Here is a 13916-nt window from a genome sequence, read left to right on the forward strand (position 1 = left end):
AAGTTGAATGTAGCAGGGTCAACATACCTTACCAACTTCTGCAGTTAAGGGTAAAAACACCACTGTTTCTTTTGCAACTAATGTTTAATAAGAAGGCTGCTTCAATTGCTATATATTTACATCATTACATGCTGGGAACAATATTTTAAAGCATTCTTAACAAAAATTTAAACAATGGATTCCTCTTCTCTCTCTGCAGATAATGGACGATCGGTAGGTTCAACACTTTGAGGAGAGTCTGCCATCTTCACCTCAAGGTGCTCATTAGTGGTCCCAGTGACACTGTCATAGGATGGAGGGAAAGATGTTGAGGACACAGTTTCTGACTTGTCTAAATTTCTACCATAATTTTCATTCACCATGAATGCAATGAGGCCTTCTTTCTCTGGAGCATCTTCAAGGATGTCACCATCACAGGTTCTATGACGGTATAAAAAAGAGGCCTGCTTCATGGAACGTTGCATCAAATGACTCCTGTAAACCCTCTGGATAATAATGGCAGAAACTTCCTCTTGTTTGTGTCTGATTGTGGTTGTGATTGGTTCATAAGAAAGCTTGGATGGATTGGCAGCCATAAACTTTTCCTCCATCTGTACTTTTAGAGTATCCATCTCCCCAGATTCTCCTAGCACCCGTTTAGTGAAAGCAAACAAAATATCCAAACAGTGGATCCTATCTCCACTGACCAAGGGAAGATCCATTGCTATGAGCTCAATTTTGTTTGGTTTGGCTACACGTAAAGGTTCTGCCAGAGCATCTGCAAAGTCTGAAAGTGCCGAATACCCAATAAACTGAGTTGCCTCAGGATCAAATTTCTCCCAGACTTCATAAAACATATCAAAGTCATCTTCACCTAGAGGATCTGTACTTTCCTCAGTGGCAACATTGAAGTTCTCTAAAATAACAGCTATATACATGTTTACTACAATGAGAAATGATATAATGATGTAACTTACAAAGAAAATAATACCCACAACAGGTTTACCACATTCTCCCACAACTTCTTTTGTCTTTGGATCACAAGACGGAGGTCCAGTGTTTAAAATAGGACTGAGAAGACCATCCCAGCCAGCAGATGTTGTCATTTGGAAGAGACAGAGCATGCTGTTAGCAAAGGTTTGGAAGTTGAACATGTCATCAATCCCACTCTCCCACTTAACATAAGCAAAGTTAGCCATGCCAAAAATGGCGTAAATAAACATGACCAGAAAAAGTAAGAGGCCAATGTTGAACAGAGCAGGAAGGGACATCATTAAGGCAAAAAGGAGAGTTCTAATTCCTTTCGCAGCTCGGATGAGTCTTAGTATTCGTCCAATTCGAGCCAAGCGAATGACTCTGAAGAGTGTAGGTGGGAAAAGATATTCAAATACTTTAACAAGGTTAGAGAGCACATTGCCTAAAAAACAGAAATGAATAATCAGTTAGAATTTCTAATTTTTGCTAATTATTAACTGAAAGAAATAATAGTATCAGTAAAAATGTGCTAGCACTGATGGATCTTGAGTCTTAAAGGAAAAGGTACACATTTTAAAAATGTTAAACGGCTTATCTGTAAAATTTTTGAAATTAAAACAACAACAGACCCTGATGGACAATATTTTTCAAGCATTGGAGTACTATGTATGTTGTGCCCCTAAAATCTGTATATGAACTATTGCACATGGAAAACATACAAGTAGGTGTTTTATGTGCAGCATTTTGCACAACCACTGGTACATGTGTATTTTTTGTAGGGGCAGGTTATGTACGTGTATTTTAACATTTGGCTCTAAATGTTGAAAAAACAAAGCTCATATAAAAAAACAAAACATGACACCAGAGTCATAGGCATTCCGGGTCTTAGATACTGTGGTGACGAGGGCCAGATAAACCAGACAGAGAAAAAGAGAGTAAACAACAGTGTAATCCATGCTAACAATGAGGCTTTTGGTCCCTTTCTAGTGGCATGATCCAGGGGTCCAAGGTTCAGTCACTGCAGATGACCAATCCAGAGGTGGTGTTACACAAGGAAAGACTAAATTCGTTCAGGGCTTCCCAAAGTGTCCCATTGCAGCCCCAACTAGACTCATAAGACAACAGAAAAAAAGGTAATCTTCCAGACATCAGCTGGTCAAGGCTTGATGTAAATTTTTATACTCTTTTTTACCCCCCCATAATTTCTCTCTCTTGCTCTCCCTTTAGGTCTATTTATTTTTGCTATTTTCTAGGAACTCCTTGTGGCAAGGAGCACTATAGAGAAATACTTCTCTTTTAAGGGAGATTTTTCCTTAAATCTCTAATCTTTATGGGGACCCACTTCTTTGCTCCCTGTTTTTCACCACTGTCATCAAAGTGGAATCAGTAACAGGTTTGGATACATTTCTCTCAATACTCATACTGCCACACTATATGGGGCTAATTATGTGGAGAGCTGATATTTTCCTTCCCTATATACCTTCTGCTATCACTTTTGACTGTATTTGCTTTAGAAGTAGTTAAATTAGCAGAACAGAAATTTTATTCCAGCTCTTCACTCCATTTCTGCATTAAACTCCCTTCAAACTAAACTCAACATATATGGGCCTGATTCTCCTCTCTGTTACTCTAGTACAGTGATGGGCAACCTGCGGCCCACGGAGCACACGCGGCCCATCAGGGTAATCCACTGGCGGGCCACCAGACCATTTGTTTACACTTGCACAGCTGCCCACAGATCCCATTAGCCAGGAACGGCGAACCGCAGCCACTGGGAGCTGCGGGCAACCGTGCAAGTGTAAACAAATGGTCTGGCGGCTCGCCAGTGGCTTACCCTGATGGTCCATGTGCGCGCCGCGGGCCGCAGGTTGCCCACCACTGCTCTAGTATTAATCCATTGACTTCAGTTGAGTGACTCCTGATTTCCACCAGTGTGAGAGGAGAATCAAGATAACTTTAGTCTAAATTAGACTGTCAAATAAAATGATACACCAATAACAATATACTACAGGCATGAGGACAAAATCAATGAGTTTGATGATGACATGAGGATTTTTCCATATAAAAAGATTGCTCTAACAAGAGAATTGTCAAAGATAATGTGCTTGTTCACAAGAACTGTTGGAAAATTGTGTGACATATACAAATATTTATATTTTGGATATTCTCATATCTATTGTTATTCAGGATTTATCAATTAAAGTAGCTATATTTTAATTTCAATTTTTGAAACGGAGTCTACTTTACAATGTGAATGTATTGTATATGCTTTAAAAATTGGCAAAATATTTCTTCATGAACCAAAATTATTACAGGTCATGATATCATATGATAAATGATTATACAATCATTGAAGTCTGAAAAAAATAATCTGAATTTTAGTAAAAATTAAAATGTTTCACATCCCTAAAATAACCCCTAATTAACACAGAAAATTATTAACTTTATCATCTGAATTCTCTTTTCAGTGTTATGAGACCAAAGTATAATACTTATTATAACCTGGTGCATTACATTTACAACTTTTCAAACAGTAAGAGAAAAAACACTATTAGAGATTGTATACAATGTATCCTTCCACTATAAAAAGTAGTTCCTTTTAAAAGATAAGATAAAACAATAGGAAAAGTTTATAAATTCCTGTTCTGTGCTACTTTGAATATATGTATTGGTATTTATTCTTCTGACCTTTCTTTTCTTTCTCTCTTTAAAAAAAAAAAAATCTGTTTTGACTACTTTCCCCAACACTTTGTTTCTAACATCCTGGGTCCCATTTCAGCAACAGTTTGTGGCCAAGTAGCCAATTGCAACTCACTTTATTTTATGAAAACTAAATTTGGGATAGTGAAGAAAATGTTTGTGTATTTTTACCTACCAACAATGGACACGATGACAACACTTAAATCAAAAATGTTCCAGCCATTGGCGAAGTAGTAGTGTCTTAGGGCCAATAATTTCATGATGCATTCTACAGTAAAGATGACAACAAAGAGTGTGTTGATTTTGTTAAGAATGTAAGTCTTCTCTGGACTTTGATCATCAGTTTCTATCATCATACTGATCATGTTAAGGCAGATGAGAATCATGATGATAACATCAAAGGCTTGGCTTGTTACGATGTCAAATAAAAACCCTTGGTATTTGTTCTGTAGGATAAAAAAAAAAAAAAAAAAAAAGAGTATTTAGTATTCATTATGAGAATGTAGGCATGTATAGAATAATAGAAATGTAGGGCTGGAAGGGACCTCAAGAAATCATCCAGTCCATCCCCCTGCACTGAGGCAGGACCAAGTATACCTAGACCATCCCTGACAGGTGTTTGTCTAACCTGTTATTAAAAATCTCCAATGACGGGGATTCCACAACCTCCCTTGGTAACATATTCCAAAACTTAACTAGACTGATAGTTTAAAAGTTTTTTCTAATATTGCACCTAAATCTCCCTTGCTTCATATTAAGTTGTTTATTTCTTGTTTGCCTACTGTGGACATTGAGAACATTTGATCACAGTCCTGTTTATAAGAGCCCTTAACATATTTGAAAACTGTTATCAGGTCCCACCTCACTCTTTTCTCAAGAGTGAACATGCCCAGTTTTTAACCTTTCCCCATAGGTCAGTTTTCGAAACCTTTAATCATTTTTGTTGCTCTCCTCCAGACTCCAGTTTGTTCACATCTTTCTTAAAGTATGGCATCCATACCTGGACACAACACTTCAGCTGAGGCCTCACAAGTGCCAAGCAAAGCAAAACAATATAACCGAAATATTATCCTTTTTCACAAACAGCATCACACTATTGGTTCATATTCAATTTGTGATCCATTGTCATCCCCAGACCCTTTTCTGTAGCTCTACTGCCTAGCCAGTTATTCCCCATTTTGTATTTGTGCATTTCATTTTTCTTTCCTAGGTGTAGTACTTTGCACTTTTACTTACTGAATTTCACTGTGTTGATTTCAGAACACTTGTCTAATTTATTAAGGTATTTTTGAATTTTATTCCTGTCCGCCAAAGTACTTGCAATCCCACCCAGATTGTTAACATCTGCAAATTTTATAAGTGCTCTCCACTCCATTATTCAAGTCATTAATGAAAATGTTGAATAGTACCAGACACAGGACAGATCCTTCTGGGATCCCACCAGATACATCCAATTTGACAGGGAACCATTGATAACCACTCTTAGGGTATGGTTTTTCAACCAGTTTTGTACCCACTTTATAGTAATTCCACATTTCCCAAGTTTGCTTATTAGAACGTCATGTGGGACTGTATCAAAAGCCTTACTAAAATCAAGAAATCACATCTCCTATTTCCCACAGATCCCCAATCATCCCTAGTAACCATGTAAAATAAATGTATATACTCACTAGTGGATAGCTCCAATCTTTATATGTTACAATGTTATTTAATTTCATAATAGGTAGCTTATATATTTATATCAGAGTATACAAATCCTGAAGGATAATCTGTTTCAGGATAAATATACAAAACAGTATTTCTGCATTGACCTTCATAAACATTTAGTCTGTATAATCTTTATAATCAATGACAATTTCTTGGTGCAGAGTTAAGACTATGAAGACTGTACACTAATGGAAAGAAACAGGTATATTGTATATATAGTAGTTTTTTTCAGTGGATTAAGTGAATTTTACTATGGATTTTCACTGATTAGAGATATTTTAGTTGGAAGAACTCAGGCGGTCTCACCAATGGCCTTGGGATAGGTTTTTGGGGTTTCTTGGATCCCAGTTTTTTCATTGCATTATAATATTTTCTCTGTTCTTCTGTCATAAAGATGTCTTGTCCACCTAAGTATATGGAGACAATGCTACTGTTATTTTTGATGAGAAAAAAACATTACTGCCATGCAAGCATCTAAATTATTGGAATCCAACATTTCTCTTTTTCTTCTATTCTTTCATCTCTTGCTAACCCTTCTCCCAGTACCTTATTAGGCCCAAAACAGTGCAGCAAGTTAACAAGATCTCCCAGAGCAGCAGTTCTGTGGTGACACTCTAGTGGCTCAGAAAGCAGATAAATGTTTCGGTTGCTAAGAGCCCAGGCGTCTGAGGGAAGGAGCAACTTTCTCCCTGCCCCTCCAACTCATCTTGCTGCTTCCTCCATCTAAGGCCCACTGCCCAATCCCAGAGCTGCTCTCAGACCCTGTCCCACAGTGCTCAGCTCCAGTGCAGGGGAAGTAGTATTCATGGAACCATGTAGCTGGCTTCATAGACTCTTATGAATCAGCGCAGGCCAAAGAGCCAAGAGTTACATGGCTAGGATATAGGGGAATGGTATGGAGAAGGGGAAGCATTTCACTTGTAATGCTGCCTCTATTAAATTCAGTACTGATGCTGCTTCATGTAATAAATGTATATAGATATTTCAGAGCTTCAGTGTACTGCTGGCATGCTCTAGTTTGAAGACAACACAAGGAATATATCAGGGGCCTGGGAACATATCCAGTGTACTTATCTTTTTCTTTTGTTGGTTAAAATTGTCAATAATGACACCGACAAAGAGATTCAGTGTGAAGAAAGATCCAAAGATTATGAAAACCACAAAATAGAGGTACATGTACAGATTACATTCCTGCTTTGGCTGTTCTTCTTTCTGCAAAAATGATAACCAAGATGAAAAATGACTGAGAATAGTATGGCCCTAGTCCTGGAATGAGTTCTGTATAGGTGCAGGGGTCCTCCCGCACAGAGATCCTTGCAGGATATCCAACTTGCTTCATCACTAGAAATGCAGGAAAAAAACCTGTCTGTAATGCACAAGAATAAGGGATTATCTACCCAGGAGTTAGTACACAGCAAACTAGGGTGGGAATCTACAGTGCACCTGCTTGCCGCAGCTAAGCCACACACTGGGACTTTCACTCTGCTGTAGCAGTGAACATATGGTGAACTATGTGCAGTAAGCTGCTACACTCTAGTTTCACACCCTGGCTTGCTGTGCACTAACTCACTGTAGACAAGCCATAGGTCTTGCATTTCTGTGGTGGTGGGGGAGAAAGGGAAGCAGAGACTAAATTTGTAGTGTGATTAAAGTTAAATCCAAGGAGGCCACAGACAATGCGGATGACAATTTAAACAAGGAACAATGTTTTGCCTAGAATTTGATTATCCTTCCTGATAAGCTGAAAATACCTTCTGAAAATATGCCAAATTCTCTGTTGGCATGTTTCCATTGAAATAATTGGGCAGAGAATTTGGCCCAAGGTCTAGTATAACTATTTGTTGTTTTGATTTCCTTTGCAGTCTTTGTTAAGATTATTCTGTGCAGAACAGATTCCTGTAATTGGCATTGATATTGATTAAAATTATGCTCAGAAACCTGTAGGGCAAAATCTCCCATTCCACTAATTGAAGACTAAGAAATTAGAAGATTGAATTTAGGGGTTTTTGTACTTCAATATTCACACAAGGACACAAGATAATGTTTCTCTTTTTATGCATTTGTTTAAAATATTATCCATCATAACTAAATATATGCCTGAATCAACTCTCACTGAGGTCAATGGAGTCATTACTGAGTACAGTGAGAGTTGAATCAGACTTTCTTGGCATGATTTTCAAAGGTGGGCAGCAGGTTTAAAACAAATAAAAGGAAGTAGTTCTTCACACAGCGCACAGTCAACTTGTGGAACTCCTTGCCTGATGAGGTTGTGAAGGCTAGGACTATAACAGGGTTTAAAAGAGAACTGGATAAATTCATGGAGGTTAAGTCCATTAATGGCTATTAGCCAGGATGGGTAAGGAATGGTGTCCCTAGCCTCTGTTTGGCAGAGGGTGGAGATGGACGGCAGGAGAGAGATCACTTGATCATTGCCTGTTAGGTTCACTCCCTCTGGGGCACCTGGCATTGGCCCGTCGGTAGACAGGATACTGGGCTGGATGGACCTTTGGTCTGACCCAGTACAGCCATTCTTATGTTCTTATGTTAATCAACAGTTTTCACTGCAGTCAGTAGGATCTGTTGAGTACTCAATACTTGAAAATCAGGCCACTTAATGAGGAGCCTAACTTCAAATTCTCCTGCTTTTGAAAATCTTGGCCTAGATGTTTTCGTACACACAAATGATACAGTGTGGAATAAGCAAAAGAATATTTCTCATTAACCACCTGTGTCAATATGATGAAAATCTTAATGTGTACTATCTGGCCAGTTGATATGTATTCTATAATCCATTTTGAAAGTATATTAAGTTCATTGCGAATTGACTTAGGCCTTGGCTACACTTGCGAGTTACAGCGCTGTAAAGGCTCCCCCAGCGCTGTAACTCACTCCCCGTCCACACTGGCAAGGCATTTGCAGCGCTGTATCTCCGTGGATGCAGCGCTGCATGTACTCCACCTCTCCGAGAGGAATAGCGAGTATTGCACTGCCGCTGCAGCGCTGCGGCGCCAGTGTGGCCGCCCAATGCACTGTGAATGGCCTCCAGAATTATTCGGCAGTATCCCACAATGCCTGTTCTAGCCACTCTGGTCATCAGTTCAAACTCTACTGCCCTGGCCTCAGGTAACCAACCATGTGACCCACCCTTTACATTCCCTGGGAATTTTAAAAATCCCCTTCCTGTTTGCTCAGCCCGGCGTGGTGTGGAGTGCTATCAGCGAATCTTTCCAGGTGACCATGCCTCCATGCGCCAAGCGAGCCCCAGCATGGAGCAATGGCGAGTTGCTGGACCTCATCAGTGTTTGGGGGGAGGAAGCTGTACAGTCCCAGCTGCGCTCCAGCCGTAGGAATTACGATACCTTCGGGAAAGTATCAAAGGACATGATGGAAAGGGGCCATGACCGGGACGCCCTGCAGTGCAGGATTAAAGTGAAGGAGCTGCGGAGTGCCTACTGCAAAGCCCGCGACGCAAACGGCCACTCGGGTGCTCCCCCCGCGACCTGCCAATTCTACAAAGAGCTGGATGCGATACTTGGGGTTAACCCCACCTCCACTCCGAGCACCACCATGAACACTTCAGAGCCTGTGTGGGGGGAGGGGGGGGAAGGAGGAGGAAGAGGAGGAGGAAAACGGGAGTGATGGTGGTGGGCCGGATGGAGACACCCCGGAATCCCTGGAGCCATGCAGCCAGGAGCTCTTCTCGAGCCAGGAGGAAGGTAGCCAGTCGCAGCGGCTGGTACTTGGTGGAGTACAAACAGAAGAGCAGGTTCCCGGTAAACAGTTTTTTTTTTTCAGGAAGGAATTTTTTCGGTGCGGGCTCTTTGGGAGAGGAGGGTTAGGCATGCATGCCTAGATGCGGAATAGTGCATTGATGTGGTTTATCACATCGCGGTAATCGGCCTCGGTAATCTCCTCGAATGTCTCATCCAGAACGTGTGCAATGCGCTTGTGCAGGTTTATCGGGAGAGCCACCGTGGTCCTTTTCCCAGCCAGGCTAACGTGTCCGCGCCACTGTGCCGCGAGGGGACCATTGCTGCACACAGGCAAGCTGCATATGGGCCAGGGCGGAAGCCGCATTGCAGTAGAAGACCCTCCCTTGCTTCCCAGGTCACCCTCAGAAGCGAGATATCGTCCAGGACGAACTCCTGTGGAAAACGTTAGGACAGTGTTCAGTGTAGGTGCCCCCTGAAGCTGTTGGCTCTCCCCAAGGCACAGAAACCCAGAGGACAGTGCAGCCCTGAAACAATCAGTCCCCCTTACTCACCATTTTGAGGCTCCCGTGGGATGTGTGTGCTCTGTTTCGGACGGGAAAATTATGCTATTGTGTAGACCGTGTGTGTTTTCTACTCCTTAAGTGCGGGGGGAATCATTACTCTGTCTGGTATAAACAATGCTGCCTCTGTTAAATGTTGCATTTTGCCTATACAGCTGCATCAACCTTGAGACCTCAGCCGTCCCTCTTATCGCCTGCTCAGAGACTGCAAAGACTCAGGAAGAGACCGCGAAAAAACAAAGAAGACATGCTGCAAGAAGTGATGCGGCAATCTATTAAAGAGAATGAGAAAGCACAGAACTGGAGGGAGAGAGAAAGCAGGATCCGCCAGGAAAATGCAGCGCACCGGTGGCAAAGCACCGCGCACCGGCAGCAAAGCACTGATAGGCTCATAAGCATCCTGGAGCGCCAAGCAGACGCTATCCAGGAGCTGGTAGCCATGCAGAAAGAGGAGCAGTACCGCAAACGCAAACGCCATCCCCCCCTACAGCCCTTGTCCCAAAACTCTTTCCGTTGTGCCCCACTGTCACCTCCAACCCACTTTCCCCAACTTCCGTGTTTTTCACGCCACCCACTGCCTCCAACACCAGTATCTTCACCACCCAGCCCTGAAAACCACGACCCTTACCCTCTGCACTCAACCCCCATCACCATGCAGTATAGCTGTCCTGAAGTGCAGCACTCACTGCACAGCACACCAGACAGGACATACGCGAATCTGTGATTGTACTGTTCCCCACTCCACCCCCTTGTTTCTTTTCAATAAATGGATTTTTTGGCTTTGAAAACATTCTTTATTATTGCATAAAGTAAAAGACTCCTTAGCCCAGGAAATAAACAGGCACTGCAAGTCTGCTTGTCTGCTTAGCAAACACTGATTCCTAAAAATTGGAACTACTGCACTTCACTCCCGTGCAGGGCACCAGATATCACTGCCGGTTTTCAGCCTCAAATTGCTCCCTCAAGGCATCCCTAATCCTTGCAGCCCCACGCTGGGCCCCTGTAATAGCCCTGCTCTCTGGCTGTGCAAATTCAGCCTCCAGGTGTTGAACCTCAGAGGTCCATGCCTGAGTGAAGCTTTCACCCTTCCCTTCACAAATATTATGGAGGGCACAGCACGCGAATATAACCGCGGGGATGCTGTTTTCGGCCAAGTCCAGCTTCCCTTACAGAGATCGCCAGTGGGCCTTTAAACGGCCAAAGGCACACTCCACAGTCATTCAGCACCGGCTCTGCCTGTAGTTGAACCGTTCCTTGCTGCTGTCAAGGCTCCCTGTGTAGGGTTTCATGAGCCACGGCATTAACGGGTAAGCGGGATCTCCAAGGATCACAATGGGCATTTCAACTTCCCCTACCGTGATCTTCTGCTCTGGGAAAAAAGTCCCGGCCTGCATCTTCCTGAACAGCCAAGTGTTCCGAAAGATGCGTGTGTCATGCACCTTGGCCAGCCTGTGTTAATGTCAATGAAACGCCCACTGTGATCCACAAGCGCCTGGAGAACCATAGAGAAATACCACTTCCGATTCACGTACTCGGATCCTAGGTGGGGTGGTGCCAGAATAGGAATGTGCGTCCCATCTATTGCCCCTCCACAGTTAGGGAACCCCATTTGTGCAAAGCCATCCGCTATTTCCTGCACGTTACCCAGAGTCACGGTTCTTCTGAGTAGGATGCGATTAATGGCCTTGCAAACTTGCATCAACACGATTCCAACGGTCGACTTTCCCACTCCAAACTGGTTTGCGACCGACCGGTAGCTGTCTGGAGTTGCCAGCTTCCAGATTGCAATAGCCACACGCTTTTCCACTGGCAGGGCAGCTCTCAATCTCGTGTCCTTGCACCGCAGGGTGGGGGCAAGCTCCTCACACAGTCCCATGAAAGTGGCTTTTCTCATCCAAAAGTTCTGCAGCCACTGCTCGTCATCCCAGACTTCCATGACGATGTGATCCCACCACTCGGTGCTTGTTTCCTGGCCCAAAAGCGGCGTTCCACGGTGCTGAGCATGTCTGTGAATGCCACAAGCAATTTTGTGTCGTATGCGTTACGCGGCTCAATAGCATTGTTGGACTCCTCACTCTCACGGTCACTTTGGATCTTAAGGAATAGTTCGACAGACAAACGTGACGTGCTGGCGAGACTCGTCAGCATACGCCTCAGCAGTTTGGGCTCCATTTCCCGCAGACAGATCGCGCTGCACAGAAACCGTTGAAAGATGGCGCCAAAGGTGGACGGAAACAAAGGGATTTCTGGGATGCGAAGCGATGCATCACGGGGCATTGGGACAGGACCCAGAATCTCCCACACCCACGCCCCCTTCCCACAACCCACGGCGCCAGAATGGGAAAAGGTGCTCTGTGGGATAGCTGCCCATAATGCACCGCTCCCAATAGCACTGCAATTGCCGCAAATGTGGCCACGACAGTGCGCTGGGCAGCTGTCAGTGTGGACAGACTGCAGCGCTTTCCCTACTCAGCTGCACGAAGTCAGGTTTAACTCACAGCGCTGTACATCTGCAAGTGTAGCCAAGGCCTTAGAGAGGACTAATGTTTGAGTGCATGTATCCCGCACCCAAACTCCCTCCCGCATCCCCACTCCCTGACCCAGTCCGGAGCCCCCTCCCATACCCTGAACCCATCTCCCCTGCCCAGGGCCGGCTCTGGCTGTTTTGCCACCCCAGGCAAAAAAGCCTCCGGCCGCCCCCCCCCCCTCCCCAGTGTGGGGGGGTGGGGGTGGGGGGGAGGGCGGTGAGCCCCGGCCGGAGCTCCGCTCTCCCCGGCGGCCAGAGCGCCAGGAGCAGGGCGGCGAGCCCCCGGCGACCAGAGCGCCGGGGGGAGGGCGGCGAGCCCCGGCCGGGGCTCCGCTCTCCTCGGCGGCCGGGGGGAGGGCGGCCGGAGCCCTGGGAGGAGGGCGGCAAGCCCCGGCCGGGGCTCCGCTCTCCCCGGCGGCCAGAGCGCCGGGGGGAGGGCGGCGAGCTCCGGCCGGGGCTCCGCTCTCCCCGGCGGCCGGGGGGAGGGCGCCGGGGGGGGAAGGGCGGCCGGGGGGAGCCCTGGGAGGAGGGCGGAGTGCCCGGCCGGGGCTCCGCTCTCCCCGGCAGCCAGAGCACCGGGAGCAGGGCGGCAAGCCCCCGGCAGCCAGAGCGCCGGGAGCAGGGCGGCGAGCCCCCGGCCGGGGCTCTGCTCTCCCTGGCGGCCAGAGCGCCGGGAGCAGGGCGGCGAGCCCCCAGCGGCCAGAGCGCCGGGGGGAGGGCGGCGAGCCTGGCTGTGGCCCCGCTCTCCCCGGCGGCGAGAGCCGGAGCGCCGCGCCGCCCCCCTCCAGGTGCCGCCCCAAGCACAAGCTTGGTGGGCTGGTGCCTGGAGCCGGCCCTGCCCCTGCCCCACCCCAGAGCCCCCTCCTGCACCCCAAACCCTTCATCCCTGTCTTCATCTCAGAGCCTGCACCCCAACCTCCTACCCCAGCCCAGTGAAAATGAGTGATTAAGGGAGGGTGGGGGAGAGCAAACAACAGAGGGAGGGGGAAATGGAGTGAGCGGGGGGCATGGCGGGGGCATGACCTTGGGGGAGAGGCGGGGCAAAGATATTAATAGGCAGCAGGTTTAAAACAAATAAAAGGAAGTTCTTCTTCACGCAGCGCACAGTCAACTTGTGGAACTCCTTACCTGAGGAGGTTGTGAAGGCTAGGACTATAACAATGTTTAAAAGGGGACTGGATAAATTCATGGTGGCTAAGTCCATAAATGGCTATTAGCCAGGATGGGTAAGAATGGTGTCCCTAGCCTCTGTTCGTCAGAGGATGGAGATGGATGGCAGGAGAGAGATCACTTGATCATTGCCTGTTAGGTTCACTCCCTCTGGGGCACCTGGCATTGGCCACTGTCGGTAGACAGATACTGGGCTAGATGGACCTTTGGTCTGACCCAGTACGGCCTCTCATGTTCTTATTCGGTTTTCTGCAAATAGAAATTTGGCAACCCTACCCCAAGTACCAGAATTCCAGTCACTTCTGACTGACTTCTGCTAGAAAAGCCCCAGAATGTATAGAGCCCAGCAGTGAAGCAAAGCACCATTGGATACCCACTCCGAATGCTGACCGCTTACTCCACAGAAAGTCCCAGCTATTTACACACACGGATACATATTGAATCAGAAAGCAATTTACTGTCTGTATGCCAGTGTGTACTATATAATATGCACCACTTAGTGTACAAAAATTCATTGTGCATGAACTGCCCTCCCACTCTCTGTGTACACAAGACTTCTGTGTTCATATAGCACCTAATACAATA

General features: G+C 45.8%; 1 protein-coding gene across 3 annotated transcripts in view; it reads right to left on the reverse strand.

The window, feature by feature from the left end:
* Positions 1 to 167: 167 nt before the first annotated feature.
* LOC135873561 (sodium channel protein type 5 subunit alpha-like) overlaps positions 168 to 13916 on the reverse strand; it is a 101651-nt gene continuing 87902 nt past the window's right edge. For all 3 annotated transcript variants that reach the window (XM_065398166.1, XM_065398164.1, XM_065398163.1), the window contains 4 exons: positions 6432 to 6569; positions 5668 to 5768; positions 3830 to 4100; positions 168 to 1396 (listed from right to left, as the gene is read on the reverse strand). In XM_065398166.1, coding sequence (XP_065254238.1) covers positions 168 to 1396; positions 3830 to 4100; positions 5668 to 5768; positions 6432 to 6569 — 1739 coding nt within the window. The remainder of the gene's footprint in view (positions 1397 to 3829; positions 4101 to 5667; positions 5769 to 6431; positions 6570 to 13916) is intronic.

Source organism: Emys orbicularis, chromosome 2, assembly GCF_028017835.1.
Source record: "Emys orbicularis isolate rEmyOrb1 chromosome 2, rEmyOrb1.hap1, whole genome shotgun sequence".
NCBI lineage: Eukaryota > Metazoa > Chordata > Testudines > Emydidae > Emys > Emys orbicularis.